General features: G+C 41.2%; 1 protein-coding gene across 1 annotated transcript; it reads left to right on the top strand.

Annotated features, from left to right (window-relative positions):
* Positions 1-860: 860 nt before the first annotated feature.
* dnaaf9 (dynein axonemal assembly factor 9) lies at positions 861-22,056 on the top strand. Its single transcript, XM_063908965.1, is given in 38 exon segments — positions 861-906; positions 909-930; positions 1,781-1,860; positions 2,028-2,153; positions 2,244-2,368; positions 2,706-2,802; positions 3,210-3,316; positions 3,459-3,536; positions 3,822-3,923; positions 4,119-4,174; positions 4,264-4,399; positions 4,826-4,907; positions 5,163-5,199; positions 5,304-5,388; positions 5,467-5,543; positions 5,631-5,675; positions 5,841-5,886; positions 5,971-6,082; positions 6,297-6,367; positions 6,632-6,679; positions 6,776-6,866; positions 7,047-7,150; positions 7,275-7,418; positions 7,662-7,747; positions 8,130-8,231; positions 8,610-8,727; positions 8,849-8,937; positions 9,061-9,195; positions 9,620-9,745; positions 12,663-12,700; positions 13,469-13,604; positions 13,873-13,959; positions 14,586-14,692; positions 14,979-15,053; positions 15,805-15,974; positions 16,086-16,151; positions 16,537-16,630; positions 17,499-22,056. Coding segments are annotated over 38 exon segments (3,438 nt in total). The 5' UTR covers positions 861-875; the 3' UTR covers positions 17,606-22,056.
* Positions 22,057-22,853: the final 797 nt, after the last annotated feature.

Raw genomic sequence — 22,853 nt, 5'->3', positions numbered from 1 at the left:
TCTGAACAAAATGTTTAATACATATGCCAGCATTTCCAAAGTTATTGGCCTATTTAAAGTGAACATTATCAACTGAACCATTATGGGATTCCTAATCATTTGGCCTGTTTCCTTTTCCTACTTGACTCCATTGGTTTGCTGCTCTGTGCACAAAAAAGCAGGCATCCTGTAATTGTTTATTGTCTTTATTGGTGCTGAATCAGCTGTACTGTAGATATTTAAACTAAATAGAAGTCAGTCGAGCAAAGACGTGTAGTGGTGAACTTGCTATTTAATAATCAAGTCAAAAAAAAGGAAAATCTGTAAAAACTTTTAATGATTAGTATTACTAACTAATACATTTGACGATAAAAAATAAATAAATAAATAAACAAACTTGAAATGCACATTGATTGCACTCCTTCATATACCATAGACATAGCTATGGTATATGAAGGAGTTCCCCCTACATACACAACAACTGGGATTACTGAGGGATTGCACCATCTCCCTGTGCTTCTGCGCACTGCTGCCTCCAGCTGTCAAAACGGCCCGAACACGGCAGTACTACATAGTAAAACGGGGGGATACGTTTGGAAAATTCGTAAACATTTCTTTTTGTTAACTGCTTTGTACGGCCAGAACTTCAACATGGTGCTATATTACTGAAAAATGTTGGATATATTAATAATAAGGGTTAAATATTCCAACTATTACCCCCAAACATTAAAAATATATTCTGAAACCCCTAAACACTACATGGTTCACACCGTTGCTATGCTATCCTTTGTAGACATTCTCCAGGGTGATGAAAAAGATGTAGTTATTCGTCCCGAGAAATACATAACGCTGTTCGGTTGAAACCGTTAATTGTGTGAACTGTGACAGCAGTAACAATGGCCGGTTTGAGGCGAGTGAACGGGAAATTCTCGGAATTAACCCAGCTGTCAGGTAATGTTAATATCGAATTGCGTGGACAGAAAACGCCTCAGTGAAGCCGTTTAGCTAACATGGCTAACGTTAGCAGTATCCGTTATTGGCATGGATGTAATACGAAAACAGCATCGTCAGTTATCGTTAATCGTTAATGGCACTGATTACAGAAACGTAAATGCTAACGTTAGAGGTTTGTCAGTATCAAACTAATACTTCAGTATAGACTGGTTTGCTGGTTAAGCTATGCTACATATTAATAATTCAACGTTAGCTAGCTAGTGGAGCCATGACACCCGTTCCTAGGAATTCCCTGCACATCTGTCCGTTTTATTGCCGTTATTTTTAACGGTTTATTTTGGGATCTGTGGTAATCAACGTTAGCATCCCCCAAAACAAACCCAACAAAACAACGTAATGGATGTTAAGGCTCGTGTCAGAATTACATTTAACATTTAATGTGTTGAAAAAGTATTCTAAATGTTTACATCCTGTGTGTTTTTGCCTTTTAATAAGAAACGCTCGTCGAAATATTTGGTTATCGAAAAAATCGTGAAAATTGTGGAAAATCTTTGACAGATTAGTTTAGGTTTCAAACAGTTTTATGAATGCAATATATTATAATTATTTTGTATCTCATTACACTTCAAACAAAGTCCAACTTACTGTTTTTTGTTGTTAGCAAACTGTTATTTGGCTTAACTCTTTGGAAACAGTTGGACTTTCAGTTACATTTCTTAAACCTCAAGTTTTATTAAACTGCCCCTTTTTAGAGTGGAAATGTAACATTTTAGCCCAATGTTCACCTGAATGTAATGTTATACTAATGAATGACTGTGTACCTTCTTTATATTGTGACATTTGACAGTTGCTATCGCCTGAGTCAGGTTCAGTCTCTGCTCCGTGAGGCTGGCACTGCTGTTCCTGATGGCATCCTGTGCTCTCTTGGTATGTTGAGTTTATTTTTGACCTTTATGTCTTTATCTGGTTAACAGCACTGCCAACTGCTAAGGCTAAAGGATATCATGTTATATGAGAGCATATTTTGAGTAAAACAATTGATATAGACGTTTTAAAATAACTGTCAAATATGTATACATTCTTGTGTATTTTAGGAATTGACAGCAGATATAATGAGGGCTGCACTGAGCTGGCTAAATTCCTGTTCTATGGACTATATGGAAGAAATCAAATGAATCTGGATCATGCCCTTGAGGATTTTCCTGAAGAAATGCTAGACGGTGAGTTTTCAAGTGGTTTGTTATCATATTTTGCTGTCTTCGTTAGTTTGTTTTGTATTCGCTCTGACACATTACTTGTCTGCTTTCCAGATGTTATCTTGCTGATCAAGGCAGAGTGTGTTCATCTGTACTGCAACCCAATGAACTACACATACCTGTTGCCCTACGTATCCCACTGGAGGAACCTGCAGCTCTACTGCATGACAGAGGCTGAGGTAAGAAGCCACTTTTCTCCCCTACAGGCCTATATTATCCTGACAATTACAGGTCTTGAATGTTTAGTTAGGAGTATTAACTTCATCAAGAGTAATTAGGCATGTTAATTTATCCATTTGTCTTTAATTTGAGCAGATTGGCTTAATTTTACAACATCTTGTGTTGTAGTTTATACAATATACAAGCAATTTGTGCTCAGGTGGCTAGGCTTCTTCAGCTGATGATTGCCATGCTGAGAAAATTCTGTTTCTCATTAATTCTAGCAGTGTTTGTGACTGATATTCCTGAGATGCTTTTTTAATGTTTCTACCTCTGTACTTTTTAACCTCCACACAGTATGAAGACGAGGAAGCAGCAGAGGAATTCAAAATCTCCAGTTTTGTCACAATGGTGCAGGATTGCTATCGTATCGGTGTACCTTTCAGCTCCCAGGGTAAATATATGGGTTTGAACTCCACATTTATCAGAAGTAGAAACAGGTTCATTGCCACGTAAGTTTACACATGTAAGAGATTTGCTTTGCTTTACAAAAACACTGTAGAATAATTAAGTTGTAAAACAAATGTGTACAGTATAACATCATTTAAACTGAAAGAGCCGTGCAGTTTTAACAGAGGTGATGTTGTGCAGAAATGTACAAAATATACATGCAATGTGCCAGGCTCACAGTATTTTCAGTCAGGAACGGCTCACATGATGTGCGATAATGTAACTTCACATATGTTTGAGTATTCAACCACCAACTGCATGACATCTCAGGAAGTTGACGTGTGTTTTCTCCTACTTGACAGCCTTTTCTTATGACACGTGCCATTATACTTGCTCTTCTTTTATTTTTAGGACACATCCAGAATTTTGATATGTTTATGTTGGAAAAGTGGCCGCTGATTCAAGCATTTGCCCTGGAAGGCATTGGGGGAGGAAGCTTCTTTACCATGAAATACAAGGTATCTTCAAACAACCGAAAACACAAAATGTTGTCAGCTCTAAAGTGTCGCAAATTAGAATCCTTTTCATGCAGAAAATATTTGTTGCACTACATTACTGTATACTTGTTTCAGCTTATTCAATATATTCTTGCTTTTGCAGCTGATGGACATGAGTGAGAAGCTGTGGCAGGTTTACAACAGACTGGACCCAGTGTCCATTGAGAATCTCCTCACAGAGGTAACACTGAGCTGCTTTTTCTTGTGCTGTTAAAATTTGAAAGAATTTTGTTGAATATTTATAACCAACATCCATTGATCAAAGGAAAATGCGAAGTTAAGATACCTGAAAACAATATACAATATTAAAAAGCTTGGGCCAGTTGATCTATAATGAATTCAGTGATCTGTTGAGTCAGTCATCAGCGACAGAAAAACGTTCTGGCATACCAATAGTTGTATTAAAGATGAACATGAACATTCAGTTTTTGCGCTCTAACCCTGGTGTTGTTTGTTTGTATTTTAGGACTTGGTTAACTTTGAGAAGCAGTGGAGTGGCTTTTTCTCCAGCATGGACCTGGAGAGCCATCTGTCCATCTTAGAGCTTTCTGAGGCACAAGCAGGAGAGGTGCGTTTGTTGTCATATTTCTACAACATAGATGGTGTTGGGCAAAAGTATAGTGGCTGGAAAAAAGTCAAGTGAATGTCTATTTAACAACTTCTTATGCATGAGTTGTATTCTTTGAAATGGGTTTGTTCTGTGTCTTATATTGGTAATAAGCTATGTCTTCTATGTCTACTGTTTTTTATTATCAATCTCCAGGCATTCCGTACTTATTACTCTCATGGACTGATCTCAAGCAACATCACAGATAAAAGGTTTTTTATTCCTATTCAAAAATATCTAAATACTGAAATTTAACTAGTCTTCAAATACTGTTGCTTAATCAAATGTTTCTATATTTCAGTAAAAGTCAGCAGCCCTTCGTGTTGTTTGGGAAGCACTCGTCTTCAGAGGATTTGGAGAGTTATTCATTTAACTTTCCCTCAGAGAGTCATCAAGTCCGGAACACAGGACCGCCGGGTTCTACAGCCCGACACATGGTGAGAAACCACAGTGTGATGAAGCTTACACTGCAAACCTGCATTACCATAGCATCCCTATAAATGGCTAGGCACCCGCAAAGAGCTTAGAGTATAAGACCTGCCCTGTTAAAGCTGGGTTCAGGGTCAGGTTATTTTATTTAGATTTGGTTTGCAAATAAAAAGATAAGGGATCCATCCCGACTCTCTAAAAGCAGACAACAGTCAGAATTTCAAGTTGAACTGCTGTTTTATATACTACAATAGCTCTGAAAAATAGAAACTGGCCTGCAGCTCCACCTGGTGAACAGGTTTGGTACAACTAGTGGTGTTTCAGAGCATTGTTTACAAATCATCTCTTGCTACCAACATGTGATTACTGATCGGGTGCTTCCTGTAAATATGAAAAATGTGTGAACATGCCATAAAACACATTTTCCCCGTTAGGTTCTGCAGTGTGTGACTCCCAAAGGGCCTCTAGCCTGCTCTCGGACCTATTTCTTTGGGACCACTCACACGCCATACCTTGGTGAGGCATTACTGCATATTTGTGAATTTTAATTGAATTTGTTTTATGTTATTATCCATTGCATCAGATTTTAGAGCAGGTTTGTTAGCCTAAGTCTTTAAGCTTTACCAACTAAACTTCTGTAAGGGTATGTGTTGATAAAAATGTAGTTTTCAGAAAGGGCTTGGCCTTCCTTGGATTAAATGTACTATAAAAAGCCCTTATTTGTATTGTTGCTATATCATTTTCTTTACCCTTGCTGTATTTCATCCACAGGGAATCAAAACACAGTGCAAAAGAAAACCGAAGTCTTGTAAGTTATTTCATTTTGGATCTTGTAATTAATTGTTCCTGTTAGCTATGTGTTTCTAATTGTGAAATGTTTAATATTGTCTTGAAAATGTTGTTTTCTTTCAGACTTTTGTCACAGATTTATTCAGCTGCTGTTCAAGCAGTCCTGTCAGGAATCAAATGCTTCTCCTGCACCTCCAGCACTAGCAAGGTGAAAACCTATTATAACATTGATCATTCAGCATATACTGTAAACAGTTTCTTATTAATATATGTTTTATTATTCCAGGCTAAGGATGTAGCAGAGAACACTTTTCTTTTGACGCTGGACACCATGAATTTGAATCAGTACCGCAGTTATCTCAGGTACATATTAAATGTATCTCACTGTTGTCCTCAGTGTGAGACTCTCAGCCCATTGTTTGATTTGGTTTCTGTGTTTTCTTTTCCCAGGTCCAAATGTGATTTCAGCATTCAAGCCGTCAATAACCAAGGGATGTGAGTGTGAACTACTCTTTATTTGTTGTTTGCAAACCTTTGTGTGTTCCGATACATTTCCTAGACATTTTTTTCAATTTATCCTTATTTATTATTTGATATCATTTTTCTTAAAAACCTGTCTTCATGTGATTTTCATTTTTAACCAGTTTTTTTTATGTTCAGGATTGTTCCTCTGACCGATGAGAAAAGCCGTTATGTAGTAAAAACAGTAAGTTCCAGAAGCATATTTTTTTCAACATGAACATAACTTGTGTAAACACTTTATCTTGACTGCCTCTTCTCTTTTTCTAAGGCATCCATGACGGTCCATGACATCCCGGACCTGCAGTGGGGTGGGGAGGACCTGGGCTCTGTGGTCTTCTCTGAGTCCTTCTTGGAGTCCAGTATCAACATTCAGCAGAAAGGTAGGTTATTGATTAGATTCAGTGTGTTGGAAGGTACTGCTGAATCATTCCACAATGTCAATTTAATTAATATAATAAGCAGAAGAAACCATTTTAAAAACCAGCCTATTCCCAGCTCAGAGGTTCAAATTCATGACTCCTCTTCCGTGTTTGTTATTCTTTGGCGTTGTGGTTTGTTATTTATGATATAACAAGCCTGTTTTCTCTCCTGCAGATGGCACTGTGTCCTCAGACAGCTGCTACACCGTCCTGACGACAAACGTGCCCCGATATGCCTGCTGGCTGGTATGTGGGGGTCTGAATAATTATTTCACAGGGTCACAATGCAGTATGTTCCTCTGTTTTATTGTCAAAATAAAAGCATAGTTTTGGAATACATTTTAACAGTTGGTTCTTTAATGTCCTCTTAACGTGATAGACATGCATGATATAAACTGCAAAAACACACATTTTCCTTGTTTTCTCTCCAAAAAACACTATGTTTTATCCTTAGTGTTAGGAATACAAACTACAAATTTTGCAACACTGTCTGTTCGTTGTCTTATGTAGTTGGAATCTGACGTCAAGCAATCAGAGCAAGCCCAACATCTGGCTAAAGTAAGTACAGAAGCTCCTTGTATAGTATGAATACGTGTTTACTGCATGTGTGTGTGAGCATGTGAGCTCATCACTTACAGTACGTGTCTGAAACAGAAGGAGGAAGCCACTTGTTTGGGAACGGCTCTGACTGTAGCAGACGCTGCGTACGTGTTCTCCAGCAGCCAGCTCTCCTCACCTGAAGAAGGTGACACTCTCCTTTACATTTCTATTCATTAAATACAGTAACTTACAATGCTCGTCCTTATTTTGTCAGTCAACTTTACATTGCTCTGTGAAAAAGGCAATTTTATTGATTCACAGAATTTTATTTCTGTGAAGATCTGAGATTGCATTCTTAATATTTCTGATTTTTTTTTTGTCTTAGGGAAAATCATTTTCTTCTCTGAGGGACTCTTGTTCATCCATTCTCAATATGGAAGCATTACCTTGTCCAAAGATCACATCAGCACCATCAAGTTCTACGATCCGGTAATATTTGCAGTTATTTCAAACATTTTATGAAGATCTTTTTTGTTGCTACAAAATACATGAGTTATTTCTATATATTTCGAAAGACTTCTGGTTCCAACTTTCTGTGTGCGTTTATTCCCAGGACTCCAGTGCTGTGGCGTCTCTCCTGGTGGAGTATAAGAGCAGCCTGCTCCCCCACCTCCCCTTCCCTCTCCACAGCACGGACCGTTGTCTGGTGTTTGCTCTTCAACCCAGGTCTAAGAGCCACAGGGCTTTCTATTCCAAGGTGAGACTTTAACCAGTGACCTCTGACAAGGTAGGAGATAGGATATAGCTGCGGGTCATCAGATGGATGATTCAGTCTCTTACCATGCCTGTGTATCAGTATTCTAAGCACACCAGTGGGAAGCTGTGGAGGATGTGGTTTTGTATTGATTTATGGACGATCCATTACTGTTTATATCTACTTCTCTAGTATATGCTCTTTACAGAGCTCCAGTTGTATGAACCTTATCTCTCTGTGTTTCAGGTTTTGTCGGTGTGGCAAAACTCTAAATCTGAGCTCCCTCTGCAAATGGTGGACCAAAAGCTGCTGACCTGGAACCAGAAAAACATGTAAGATGACTTGATCCCATTTACATTTTAAGATGAGTGCTACCTATCTGTCTGTCTGTCCGTCCGTCTGTCTGCATTCCTTTGAGAACAAAAAGTGTTTCCTGCCATGAAATGTCACACTTCCAGAAAACATTGATGGTCTTATATAATCCCATTCAATCAAACCCTAAACACAAACCAAATATTCAGAGTTTTTTAGAGGATTTCCGACACAATATAATTAATATCGATACAAATTATTATATTTTCTTAATGCATAGTTTGTTGATCATATCAAATATTAAATCAGTCTTTGAGATGCCATATGAAGTAGGTATTTTAGGTTAACTATCTGCAATGAAAATCACAATAAATTGATATCGTAATGACTTTTTCCTCTCAGGCACAGCAGACTGCAGAAGCTGCACGACAGTCAGGAGCCTCCTGTGGCCAAACGCAGAGGCAGCCTGAAGACTTCCTACTCCCAGCTGCCAGAGCAGGACATGTGAGTGGACACTCGAGTCCCTTAGCAGAGCTTCACAGTTAGACCAAGGAATTATAAAACCCGATGCTGCGTATTCTTGATAATGTCTTCCCAAAATAGCATTTAGAAGGTATTTAAGTCATTGAAGCTTCATTATCTAGGACCCACATTGTCTTTCATACCATTAGAGCTGAAACAAAGACGACCACATGCAAGGTTGACTCAGCTTCTTTGTCTTCACACATCTGTCTTCTGGTTTAATTACACATCCAACCATCCCAATGCTGCACAGTACTGATTTTGTGCTTTTATATAAATGTTAAATACAATGATCTAGTTTTGCCATTCAGTTGTGGCCTGATTTCTGCTTACTGATGTTTATTTTTTTGTCTATGTCAGGTTTTTACAACACTTTGCCTTGAGTAGCATTGGTCAGGAGCCCATTCTGTATGACCACCTGGGAGTGCTGTTCTCCTCTGCAGAGCTCAGGAACCCAGTCAGCAGTCTGGGAGACAAGGTAAGCATACTGATGAAGGTGAAGTGGAAACAAAACATCAAAGGATTCTTCATATTCTGGTTCTCCTAATTTGGCAGATAGATTAAAACCTGATGTGTGTTTTTTTTTTATGTGTAAAAAGGTTGTGGTTACGATCATCACTGGATTACCAGGAAGCCATAAGGAGAGGCTCTGCAACTACTTGGTCCGGTTGAACAAGGAACGTGGAAGGTGGGAGACAATTAACTCAGCATTTTTTAATTGTTTGTGTGTTTTATCTTCCATATGTTGTAACTATTTCAGGATATAAGAATAATGAGAACGGCACAAACTAGATTTTCCTTTCGCCTGTAGGTGGGTGGTGTACGCGCCTGACCCTGACAGCTGTGACAGCTTCTCAGCCTCTCACCTACAGCAGTATCTGTCCTGCTTCCTGGAGAGCCAGAGAGGCCCGGGAGGCAAACCCCGTCTGCTGGTCCTCTCACCTGGGTAAGATATCTTATCTGGTGTTCATCATTCAAGGTCTTGAAAACCAACAATTTCAGCGTGTGCATAAAACCAAAAGCCTATTGCATTGCATTGATTTAGACATGGTATTTGAATTGGGTAATTTGCTGACATTGGCATAAAATTAACCCCATTCCGTGCAAATGAGCCTCATAACAGTCCAATGATCAGCACTAACAGACACATGCAGTTACAGTGAAATTATTAGCATCTTCAGAGACACGCTGTTAGCCATTTAAGTGGAATGACACACACACACACACACTGGCCATGTTTGTGCTGTAATATCGTAACTGTAATATTTTCTGGAAACTGGATCTTGAGATGCCACACAATTTAATGCTATTCAGTGCATTCTGCTTGACCTTGTTTATGTTCATTCATAATATTTGTTTTCCTTGTGCAGATACACAGATGTTCTGGATGTGGTCCAGGCTGTTCTCTTCCACCCTGACCCTGTGGTGCAGGCGTGTTTCACCATCGGCGCTGTCACTGCTTGTGTGGACCCCCTCGCCTCCTGTGTGGAGCACAGGTGAACATGTCTTCCTCCAGTACATTATTGTTGATTAAAAGAAAGATGAATAGGAAAGGGCTTTGACTGCCATAAAGAATTGTATGAGATCATTTCATGTCTATAGACTTCAAGCTACTTCTGCTTCTGAGTTACCGTTTACCAAAACTGAGCAAGCTTCAGTATAACTGAAGTAGACAATATTCCTATCTGACTGGATTGCCAAACGGACTGGAAAATTGCCTTTTCATAAACTAGAAACTAAGTGAAGTGTGATGGATGACGATAAGACCAAGCAAAGACGTCAGTGTACAATTTAAGGTGCATCTCATCATTCATGCAGAAGTAAAGCTTCTGAAATGGTTTTGTATGCTGTGTAAGAAAAGTTCAAATGACTTTCAACTTACATATTTTAAAATTCAGCACAGGATACTGACAAAATACTAAATGACCTTAATGATAAATGCCCAGTCATTTAATTGTATTCTGTTCTGATCCAAAAACAACACTTTGTCTCTCAGTTACAAGAAGCCAACTTTACACTTTATGCTTCCTGTTTTGTGAGAAGGTGTTTAACAGATGGCCCATGACTAGAAGGGTTCTTGTGACCCCTGTTTGCAAATGTAGTTGCATGCAAGTAGCCACTAATGTGTATTTATTCATATTCTGACCTATATTGCAAAGTTAAATACGCAAAAACAACCTAAACCAAACCAACAACAGAACCTGAGACTCAAGTTGAGGGGTTACTTAGTTTCTCTGGGACATATGGACGGAGCAGATGATGACAGACAGGGCCGGATGTTGGTAAATTGTTGAAGCGCTGGTGGTTTCCAGGACAAGGTTACATGACACTTTTAGCTATTAAAACTCAAGGCTGGGTCCCTTTTTACAGAGAGGATCAGTCCTACATTTAATCTCACTCTCCTTTTGTTACAGGCTTTAGATGTAGCTTACAGAGCTTCTCACTGTGGAAGATTGACAGAGCTGCTCCGCACAATATGACATACCACTCCGGGTAATACGCTGTTTTCCACTGCACAGCCAAGCTGCGTGGCCCCGTGATACTTGCATACAGATGAAGCCAGTGTAGAGGGTCTAATTTTTCCAACGTGCTTGGAAAATTACTGCTGCTGTCTTTAATCAGTAGCAATTTAATAAAAAAAGATAGTGGGTTTCTTGGCCGTTTATCCAATGTAACAAGTTCCTTGGACACACCTGCTAGGATATCATTCAGGATATTTCTATCCAAATTGACTACACACTAATACGGTAAAGAACTTGTTTCAATCCAAGTTTGCAGACTCCCAGCATCTGACTGGTGTAACGAAGATACAGTCTTCTGGACATCACACACTAAAGGCTGCGTTATGTCTCTATCACGTGTCGTAATAGAAACATACATCAAGCATATCCCAATAGAGTGGCGCAGGAACGAGTCCTAAAACCCAGAAGTGAGTTGGCATTTTACAACTTCCGGTTCCCTGGTCTCAAAGTCAATGGGATTTCTCCAGAGGATTTTGGAAAATAGTTCGAATTATGTCTGTGGTTGACTCAAATTTAAGAGACGGCTCAAGTCGTGCGACCCTGCTGTAGTCCTCTGTAGTTCGTTTATAGCATAACGTTAGCATTTTGCTTCTGGCGATTAGATTTATGCTTCGAAAATTATAAAAGCAGGGTAGACATGTGGAGACCATCAGGATGAACAAAACGTGCATTCATCAAACAGGTTCGTTTTCCACAGATAATATGTCCTATGGAGAAATCACATTGCTTTTTTGAACCCATGCGCAGCTTACTTCCGAGTCGGCCTACAAAAATACGTCATCCCTGCGGCGCTCTGTGATATCAATATTAACAAAACTACACGGACAGAATGATATTAATTTAAATAGTGATCAAAGCATATGCAATCTATCATGCCAACATAAACATATTTTCTCAAATATAAACATGCACTGAGTGGCTCGAGAATATTCGTATTGTAAAAAATCGAACTGGGAAACTCACAATGTCCCTTAGCTAAGGTGATTTTCTAGCGAGCTAAGCTTTTAAAAACAAACCTTAAACATGTTTAGCATCCTTTGCTATAACAGGTCGTGATAACCCTTCAGTTTAACTATGAAAGCCCCACTTGGCTGCGCAGTGGAAAAATAATAAGAGGTTTAGTTAGCAATGCGGTTAGCACTGAATGATCCAGGCGAGGCATCTTCAACAAGCCCCCCATCACTGTCTGTTGCCATAGATTGAGTGGAGATCTGCGGGCCCCCACTGTGGTGCTAATTGGGTGTGGTTAGCCCAGCTTAGACCTGACCCGCCCGTCAACCCCTCCAGCAGAGCCCTCTAATCCCCCCAGGTCCACGTGTGCGACCAATACACCCTCCTCACCGAAGCTCATCAGTCAGTCATGATCCATTCTTTGTGATGAATGTAGACAGTTCATTACATCAGGACAGGGAAGATGAATGCCTTTCAAATTGCTGATCCCCCCCCTCTCTCTGCCTGCAGGCTCTAAGAGCTGCAGGGTAGGGTCTGTGTGGGCCGGGGGCGGTCTTGGATCAGAAGAGCTATTCAGAAAGTGGTGTATAACACTGATCGATTTGAAAACTCAGGATAAATTATGTTTAGATCAAATGAGATTACAGAAAGCTTTCACATTGGCCAGTTGCCAGATGTTGTCATGATGTCATCTTATGAAAAATGCCTCTCGATTGATAACCCGATTGCTAGCCAAGAGCCATAACATGGAATTAGACTCTTTATTGCTGCACTACTTTGGCAGCCACCCCTTGGGGATACATGGAGTGATTGGCATGGGTTTAAATAAAGAGGCCTGTAAATTAAATACATGAAAACACATCTCTTACATTTTACTGAAGGCTGACAGTATACTGTACATTTACATTATTTCTATTCCATCCCTTCTCTGTCACTGCAGGTTTGCATTCCCTAAGCTGTTGGAGCAGTGCAGCCAAGGTAGGTCCTGTCAGAACTGCTTTCACATGAAACACCATATTGATATTCATTGATATTGATTTATTTTTCTGAAGTGTAATGCTCTTTTTGAACCCATTCAACAAAGCCATTCCAGACATATGCCATGTTGCCAGATTATATAACCATTGAAGGTCAAGAAATGAAAGATTTTTGGTAACTAAGTCAAGTTGTATACACTTTTTGACAGCGTAATTGTAACTTATTGTCGACAAATACACTAAGATGGAGGTCTATTTTCTCTTATGTGCTCCATTAAGCATTAAAAGATCTTAAGATAAGAAGAATATAAAAATGCTGGTATTTGTTTGGCACTTTATGGATAGAAATGACTTGACCCGACTTAAAGGGCAAGCCAAGGTCAAACTGCCCATTGCACCAACCATAGCTTCACATTTGAGAGCTCACAGTTTAGGTTCTGTCCTGTACTCTGAGGTGACATATTGAAGGTTTTATTTGGCGTCATGTCCATACTCCTTGCCTTCTTTTTGGCTGGAATCAGAACAATTCCAACTATGGCAGCTGGGAGGAAATCAGAAAGTCAAATAATTATTTATTTTTCCTTTCTGTATCTTAAAAATCCTTTTTGAAGTAATAAAATTGACAATTTCCCCCCAAAAATCCACTTGTATGTACTACACAGCAGCATCAATGCCAATGAATCCCTCCTATCGTATTTCACTGCGGTACTCACACCCTCCAGCATCTCCTGGAATTCATATTCTCTTTTTGTGCCTGGTTGTGTGTCAGGTATTGTGAGTACAGTTGTGTTCACCGGGCTGACAGCGGAGCAGAAGCACCCTCTCATGAAGCATGTTCAGCAGCTGGTACGCTCTGCCAACCCCACCGCTGCATTCATACAGGCAGAGAGAGGAGCTGTCACCAGGTATGCACCCGCAGAATCACGATCAGTGCCGCAATGGTAAACACCAGCATCAGCGTGTGTTCCTTTCTGTGATGTTTTACCTTCACATCAACAGTAACAGTGTCAGTGTGTTACTATGGAAACAGTTATATTTGCCAATGGTTTTCCTTTTGATGTTTTAGCTGTGTTGATAAATAACACACAGTGATTAGTCAAAAATACATGACTGATTTTAAAACCATTGTTCAAAAAAGTTCTCCGTATTCATCCTGCTCTTTGTTTCACTTAGGAGTGAAGATGTGAATCTGATACTCTCTGAGAGCAGCTTCAACGAGCCTCAGATGCTCAGGGCCCGTTACGTCCTCTACCCTGGATGGTAAGACCCTTTCCCTATCTTCCCTCTCCTGACCCCGTGTGTCCTCTTGTGTCTACACTCAACCTTTTGGCCGCCGTCTCCCTCCCTGTAGTTTAATTGCTGTTGGGCAGCAGTGCCGGGGGTATCGCTGCTGATTGCTGTAAAGCCCCTCAGGGCATCTTGTGTTCTCTCACCAGCTGCCTCCTGGCAGCACAGTAACAGGCTGTTGGCCATACAGTTGCCATGTACACAGAGGGGTCTCCTTCCCTTTGGAACGGGTCCATTTTGACATCATGCCTCGGTGGGCAGCCTAATATGAACCTCTGCTAAGCCCTCCCCACAGATCAAACACTGGATAGAGTTTGGACCTTTTTAGAAACTCATGCTCAGGTGTGTGTTTTGAGATGCTTCTTACACCTCCTTACCCTTTAACCAAGACGTAAATATTTTATTCCTGTTGATGAAAGTGCAGATTCATCTCTTCCCCAGTTTCACCAGCACGTTCACAGACACTGGCCTGTTTCCTGTGGGGAGCTGGCAGAGTGAAGTACTTTCCAGCCAAAGCTAAAATGTAGCACACACACTTGGCTTGCTTTCAACTTCACTTTCTCACCATCTCTGTAATGTGCATGTGCTCTGTGTTTCAGGTGCAAAGGGCGCTTCTTCTCCGGGTTTGGCTCTTTGGTTCTCACCCAGCAGCGCGTGGCTTTCAACAGGCCCCTCGAGAGGCCTCTATTTGTCCCCCGCTGTAAAGGTGAGATGGAAAGTAATTCTCCCCCCTTTTTTTGACCGTTACATGTGACAACCGCCAGATACGAGCTGGCAGTGTTTGATGAGGATTACATAAGCCGCCTTTCTTTCCAAATATGGAGACAACTGCGGTCTCAGAGTAATTGTCGGCCGTGGCTGTGAAACAATCTGTCCTCCCATAGGATGCATTTCTGACAACCTGCGGCCAATTTTACCCTCCAAGAATTAATCATTTGAAACTAATTGTTTAATCCAACTCTTAGTTTTAACTGCTTTTCATTCTTCTGTAGGATTCAAGTCTTCACTGAGGACGAACCCCTTCCGAGGAAATGTGTACAATGTTTGGGGAAGAGTCCGATTTTCTGGTATGAAGAATATATTATCAATTATTTTGTCTTAAAAATAACATGACCCCTTCTGCTAATTTCTTTAAATATTAAATCCAATGTTGTTGAAATGTGACTTGTTTGACCTGCATTTGCATTTCCCAGTTTTGGGAATTATTAGAGAAAAGGTTGCCCTCAAGGCGGGCAAGACGCTCCTGACGGTAGGAATACTGCTCGCTTGTTGCTCTGGTGTCTGGTGTTTAGAATTCAGCTCATAGTCCACCGGTTTAGTTTCCTCCTCATAGTTTTCTCACTCTTTTTTCTTTTGACGACCTGTGTAGCGTTGTTGCATGAGGAGAGAGTGCAGGTGTGAGGAGATGTGCAGATGTTTGTAGAGAGGCGGGAGGATACAGTAGTGTGGAACGAATGTGGAGACTGTACTGTACCATCCTTAATCACATTCCCTTGGTGTCAGTCACTGTCTTAAGGGTAGTGTATGATTTACTTCACTTTATATGTAGTTGTTTTACTTCATGTATTAGTTATTTGTGTATGCAAATGTCCAACACATATTTCAAGTTGAGTTAGGACATGTTTTAATTTTATAATCCTTACCACACATGAGTTCTGTGGGTCATTTTGGGAACAGAGACGTTGTTTAGATGTTGAAACATTAACACCCCCCCCGACAGCATGCTGTTTCCATACGACGCTGCTGAAGAAGGTGTTACACAAGGTGTGAATGCATGTGCTACTTGATGTGAGCTCCTTCATCTCTGGAAACCTCCAGACTCTGAGCAGGTGATGGAGGTGAGCTACAACACGGTGAGCGATGACCTGAGCCTTGCCCGTCTGACCCCGAGCCCCAGAGACACCAGCACGCCCTGCTTCCTGGTCTTTGATGGTGTCGGCCTCACTGCGGATGGACTGAAGGACTGGCTCCGACTGTGTGCCAAGCAGGTAGACATTAAGCATTTCAGTTTTGTTTTGATCTGGCAACACCCTATTTACTGGTGCTTACAGGTGAAAGTAAATAAATGTCGTGTTCATGGGGCTGTTTGTTGTTTTCAGAGGCAGACAAAGAAACCTAAGAAGACTAAAAGTACTCTTTCACCGCAAGAACTCAAGAGCATACATGTGAGTGTGTTTGTACTTTATGATATCGTGTTATATTTACCAACGCTGCGGATGGAACAGCAATAAAGCTACTCAATGTTTTTATGAGCAGGCACCAATATTAAATTACTCTCATGCACTCATTGCACTCTCCAGCTGCTGGTTAAGGCCTGATGGCTGTTAGAAATTTGGCAGGTGAGGGGGCAGCTGTAGCTCCAACACATTAGATAGGGCCCAGAAATACATGCATACAGGCTTTGACAGACAGTGAATGTAAATACAACTGTTGGTTTACGAGAAAACTCCTTGATGGGTTTGATTTGAATTGTTTTGAGATATTTATTAGATTTATTGCTGGTTGAAATGTGTTTCAGTAAATGACTTGATATCATGTGTTTCTGTCCAGATGACCAGGCACCTGGACCCCCTGCCACCAGGCTTCTTCTACAACGGTTATCAATATGTGGACATCTTTGGAGAGAAAATGAGCTTCCATCCCTGTATCCTTTTCTAATCATTTTTAGAACCTCAATTACATCCAGTTTATCTCTCAAGCTTGGAAATTAGGGTGTTGGGTTATTGACGATAAACCAGATGTCTAAAAAAAAAAAACATTGGCATCATTTTCAAAACACACTTATAATAACATAGTCTAAATCAGTGGTTCTCAACTGGTCAAGCCTCAGGACCATCTTTTTCCTTCGTCAATAAATCACAAACCAAAGTTTTGAACCACTGCAGTAATATATACTATATATATAGCACATATTTTTTGTATGAAATAAAAAGACAGACTTAGAGCCAATCCTGGATTACTACCTGACAGCAGTTTTCAAAACCGTTTCTGGTCTCCGACATTTCCAGTCAAATGACTACTGCACACGCAGCATTAGAAATGAAAAGTTTGACTTTTTTGATTTTGATTTTGATTTTTCTCAACTTTTTTTTTTCAATTGCATACGACCCACTCAAAATGGATCCGCGACCCACTTTTGGATCTCGACCCACCAGTTGAGAACCACTGGTCTAAATAATCCATTTCCTAATAAATCATTTCTGTTTATTGCCACCTTCCTCAGCAAACAATTTAGTTTCTACACATATCACAGTCATATCATGACCTGAATTGTTTTAGCCGTGATAATTGTGTAGCAAAGTCTGATATTGTGACGATGATGATTTTTCAGATTTAAAAGGCAAAAAAACGAGAGAAACCAGACCTGTTGTGCATCACTGACATTTTGGACCCGAAGATGCACGTGATCATGAAAACCTGTCCATGTAAACTCACCAGTGGACAGAAAATGTAATTTAGCAGCCTGCTTTGGAGGTTGTTCTGCTGTTTTCCTTACATTGCTTTGACTGCAGACATGGAGGATTTTATCCAGGAGTACATCTCCGAGGCCAACGAAGAGGTGGAGCAATTCAACCGTCAGCTGGAGCTGCAGGGTCAGCCTGACCTGTTTGATCCATGATAGAATCTGTCTGTATGTCCACTGCCTCCATCCGTCTCATTTAACTCTGTGGGAAACACTGTGGGGGGTGGGGGGGGGGGACAGGGAGGGCACCGGGTCTATGTACTGATCACTCTACTACTATTGTCAATGTGTGGTCACACCACATGCGTCTGCAGAGGCTGCGGCTAGAAGTGTATTTATTATCTGTCACTTTGTTTCCTAATGTGGTGTCATCAAAGGGTTTAGCTGTTAAACAATTACCTGACCTATCAAAAGCAGTCGCCGTCCTTCCTACTGCAACACCACTAACTGCTCAGTTAGCACTCTGGCGTGTCGTGCATTATAGTTATCATATAAAAGTGACAGAATGATATGGGTCACTTGGGCAATTAAATTGAAGACATGTTTGTCGAGAGATGGGAGTTGCTCACAACAAATCTGAAACATTACGCAACACAAGACTCCATCTTTGAACCGATGCGATTACGTCTCTAAGCCTGCGGGCTACGAGACTTTCACAATTGAAGGGAATTTCCGAGCACACGCTCGCTCAGCTCGCGCGTTTTTGTTTATCACAGTTGGCAAATGAATGCCTCTATTTCTGGACAGGCATGGATAGCCGAGTGATTCTGGTGGGCTCCCTGGTGGGGTTTCTCAAGAATCGCTCCTCCTCTGTTGTCACCCAATCCACGGCCCACCTGTTATCTTGTCTGCGTGCCACGCTGCAGCAGAGGGAGCGCTTGGCCGTAGAGCTGTAAACATTGAACAGCCTGTTGGCTGCACACAACTGATGAATGATGCCATTAATCACACAGCCAAACACCATCCCAGTGCTTTATTTTAAGACTTCAAAAGTCAATCTGACGAAAGTGCAATAAAGCCAAATGCAGTCCAAAGTGTTGTGGATATAAAACAGCTGAGGCTGTCAAGAAACGCTTTGAGCTCCCATGTCCCACAGAAACATTCCTTAAAGCACTGAATTCTCTTTTTGTAATGCTGCTACTCTACAGTGAGAAACCAGGAGGACAGAAAGCTAAGCCTCACTGCAGCCGGGTGTGGATCACTCATTTCATCTTCTCATCGTCAAAACGTTTATTTGTTGTTTGTATGAACATTCCTTTGTTCTGTTTTAATCTTTCGGGTCACTACTTCTGGGTTAGACAAGGGGGAAAGGAAATATATTGGTTGTACCTAGGTTCAGCTGGTCAGGTCTGGGTAAACATGAGTAAGGAGGCGTGATGTTGAAGAGAATCACACTTTATGTTAATGAGTAGTGTGCTACTGTTCGTGTGTCACACTGATGTTCTATGCATGTCTTCCTCCTGTCAGGGTTCCTACACGGGGTTGGCAAAGTGTTTGGTACGCTGTCAGTCATTTTGTGGAGAACCTGTGTTGTCGTCCGTAGCGCAGCATGAGACCCACTTATATTGAACCAGCATTTCAGAATAAAAGCCTGATAAATTAGTCGGATCTAGAAGTTGAGAAGGTGTAGGAACCCTGCTCTAATCTCTGGAAATGTGATGGCGTTCATGCATTATGGGGTCAGCAGTGTAACGCAGACTAATTAACAATCTGTGGTTCCAGTGGCGCTAAATTGAGTGAAATAAACTGACAAAGGAAGTTTAAGTGTGCATAGAAATGTGCACATGCTATATTGCATAGGCCTTTGTACTAAGAATGTGTCTGTAATCACTAATGAGTCCTCTTGAGATAAGAGAGGAAGGGTGTTTTTGCTAAGCACATATTTAAAGTCCATGATGTAATTCCTTAGCGGGGTGGGGGGGGGGCTTGCTGGTGAGTTGAACACTTATTCAACGCTGTTAGCTTGTTATCTGACATATTTTTAGATGGGTGGTGACCTTAGTTTATTTTGGATTGTCATTCACGACTCTGACGATGTCATGTTTTACATGTCTGTCTGTCGGCGCTGTCAGCAGCCAGTAAAAATAATCGATCATTTGTTTAGGGCTGGCAGACACACAAAGAGTGACAACATTGTTAGCAAGTTATTTTCCCCCAGATGACCCGACAGGATCTGCGGGAATTCAAATATTTACGAACCCATCCTGACACTGCTGGCCCCATCCGTCCCCTCAGCAGATCCACTTTGATCTGAAGCCATCCCATCCTGTACTCCACTGTCTTAAGAAAAATAATACAATGCATCGAATAGCAATTAACATAGCAATGTAACACGCCTCTAACATGTATAACCCTTCCAGCCAGCTAAAGAGGAGCGCACCCCAAGTTACTCATTCCATTAGCTCCCCTCTTTCACTCCCGCTCTATAAAAGAAGTGCAATTGTACCCTGTGTTTTTACACATTGTACTTGCGGTACCCTCAAATAGCTCTTTAAGGACAAATGGGCTGCTAAATTCTCCATCTCTCACAGCTTGTGTTACGAGGGCTGCTGGATTCTGCCTTTGAGTGCCAGCATCTCTATTAAAGTTATTGACAACATGTGAAAGGTTTTGCAAAATGAGAGGGAAAATTCATAGATGGATCGTAATGCCAGCGGATTACAATGCTTTTTTTCAAAGTGGACATGAAATGATGTAACGCAAATCCTTTGTTGACAGAATGATAACTGTTTTTTAAGCTGGATCATCTTTTTAGCATTTCAGGGATGCACTCTCAGAGCAGTCTGTTTTGAACAACAGTTGCTGTCGCTTGGCCGTTATGTCATACTGCAGAGAGTTCACTTGATTGACAGCAAAGTAGTTTTGAGGCTGATGTACGGGAGACTGAAGGCTTCACAACTTGCTACGGATGTCGAAGAGAAGAGAAAGTAAAAATATAATTGGCTAAGAGATCCAAAAGTCCTTAAAGAGCGGAGGGTTATGTAAGATGTTTGTGATATTGAATTCAAATTAACACTACGCATATACACAAGTACTTCTACACTATCTTGCATGTGTTGAGATGTCGTGTGAATATAATACCACATATCTTCTTAAATTGCCTTTCACCAAACTGGTACAACAGAGAGAAAATAATCTCATTTATTTTACGTATCTGCGGAGAATTTGAATTACCTCGAATCGACAAATAGTATTTTTGTAAGACTGTGAATTGAACATTCTAGGTGCAAGCTAAAGGTCTCGTCTCGCACAAGCTACAAAAAAACAACGAAAAGCAGATTTTTTTTGTGGTTAAAAAAAGAAGAGAATCTGATGAGTGTTGAGATGTCAGGTTTCTCTGATCCAGCAGTGCCTTGGCTCCGGCTAAGAAAAGCAGAGATTGAAGCTGCTTTCAGAGCTGCACCCCCCGCCCTGTCACTGGGGGGCGGAGGTGTTGTCAGGCGACGATCCGTCCTTCAACAGTGTTGGTGAAAGGAATCCATAGAGTCGTTCTTTAAAAGCAATGTGTTTTTTCCTAAGTCAGAGGGTAAAGTCGGCGAGGTCACACATGGGGGGCCGCCGGAGGGCTCGGGGAGATTCAGGTATTCTCGCAAACTGACCAAAAAGATGTTGAAATATGAGCTGCATACATTTATATACTCTAAATGTATCGCTCACAGTAGATAAACAAAACGAGGATTGAGATTGTTGGGTGACCCCCCTACTTATTGCACATTGGGGGGCCCAAAGAGCCCTCCAAAGCCCCTCAGTGTGACTGACCCTCTGACAGACCGAGCACCCTGGTGTCTTCATCCTGTGTGTGGATGCTAGCCATTTTGTAGCTGAAGTTATAGGACAAAAACAAAGTTTGGTGTTAATCGATTTTATATAAAGGAGGGGAAATGCTCTTGTGCTGCGATGAGATTGCGCAAAGATTTCTGTTGTTTTCTACTTTTGAAGATTGGCTCCAGTGTTCAAAGGGATTGTGGAATTTATGCACTTCTTAATGACTTAGGTATTGTTGTTGCTGTTGGAGAATTCGGCTTGAAAATGGATTTCAAACAGTTAATATTTCTCAGGCCTTGTGGGACTCTTGATACTAATTGTTTGGGTTAAAAGGGAATCACAGTCCTCACAGACAGCGAGAGGAATTTGCTCAGGTGTATTTATTATTTCCACTCCTGAGATTAGACATTCGCCCCGTAAAACTCGCGTGTTTGAGAAGAATGGGTGAAATATCTTCAGTCCGTAGCAACACACCGGCTTGCCGCACAGTCAAAACAACGATGTTGTTGTTTGTATCAAAAACCAAGCAAGATGGGAGGGGTTTGATGTGGCGATGGCAGAATTAGATCTGGGAAAAAAAAGTCAAGGGCTCGTTTCTTCTCCCCTTTCTACAAGCCGTCCAAAGGAAAACCTAATGCTCTCTAGTGTAACGAGAAATAAAAGTGCCAAACTGACTTCCACATTTTGTTTTGAGGGCGTTCACAGAAAGTGAGCGAAACTGAATTGCATTTGCACAAAAACTACTGTAACTTTTGTTTTTTTCCTGTGACTGATGCTTTTATAATCTTATTGTTGTTTTGATTGCACCTCGTAATCCATTAAATATTTATATGGTTGACCAATGGTTGTTCTTTTATGAATTCTGCTTTCTGTTTGGCTGTGTACTAACTGTTTTGCTCTCAGATGTCAGCAGCTTGGGGGCCATGTTAGTGGATTCATCACAATTTGTGCATTTGAATCCTGTACCAGCACCAACTGGGGCAGGGAGCGAGGGAGACTAAACCCAAACTGACCACAGAGTGTGTGTGTGTGTGTGTGTGTGTGTGTGTGTGTGTGTGTGTGTGTGTGTGTGTGTGTGTGTGTGTGTGTGTGTGTGTGTGTGTGTGTGTGTGTGTGTGTGTGTGTGTGTGTGTGTGTGTGTGTGTGTGTGTGTGTGTGTGTGTGTGTGTGTGTGTGTGTGTGTGAAAGCTTGTGTTGTGTGTGGGTTTTGGGGTCTGGCTATTAACAAACTTGGTTCAGCTGAAATAGAGCTGAGAGAATGTGAGGAATCCTGCACACAGTTTTAGCCTCCATTTCCTCATGCTGTGTGTGTGTGTGTGTGTGTGTGTGTGTGTGTGTGTGTGTGTGTGTGTGTGTGTGTGTGTGTGTGTGTGTGTGTGTGTGTGTGTGGTGTGTGGTGTGTGGTGTGTGTGTGTGTGTGTGTGTGTGTCCTAGTATTGTTGCCAGGCAGACAAAGTCCTCCACATGGCTCACCTCTGACATCAGTGTTTCCTCGCCTCTCTCCTGCCACCACTGTGCCGCCACTTTCTCCCCAGCGACTCAAGGCAAGACCCAGCCCCCCCCCCCCCTACACTCAGATACACTTAACGCACTTAACACACACTCTTATCGTATCGCCTTCACTGTTAACCGCCCTTTT

Source organism: Eleginops maclovinus, chromosome 19 (genome assembly GCF_036324505.1).
Source record: "Eleginops maclovinus isolate JMC-PN-2008 ecotype Puerto Natales chromosome 19, JC_Emac_rtc_rv5, whole genome shotgun sequence".
NCBI lineage: Eukaryota > Metazoa > Chordata > Actinopteri > Perciformes > Eleginopidae > Eleginops > Eleginops maclovinus.
Note: the sequence above shows the minus strand (reverse complement) of the source record. Positions and strands in the feature narration are given on the sequence as shown.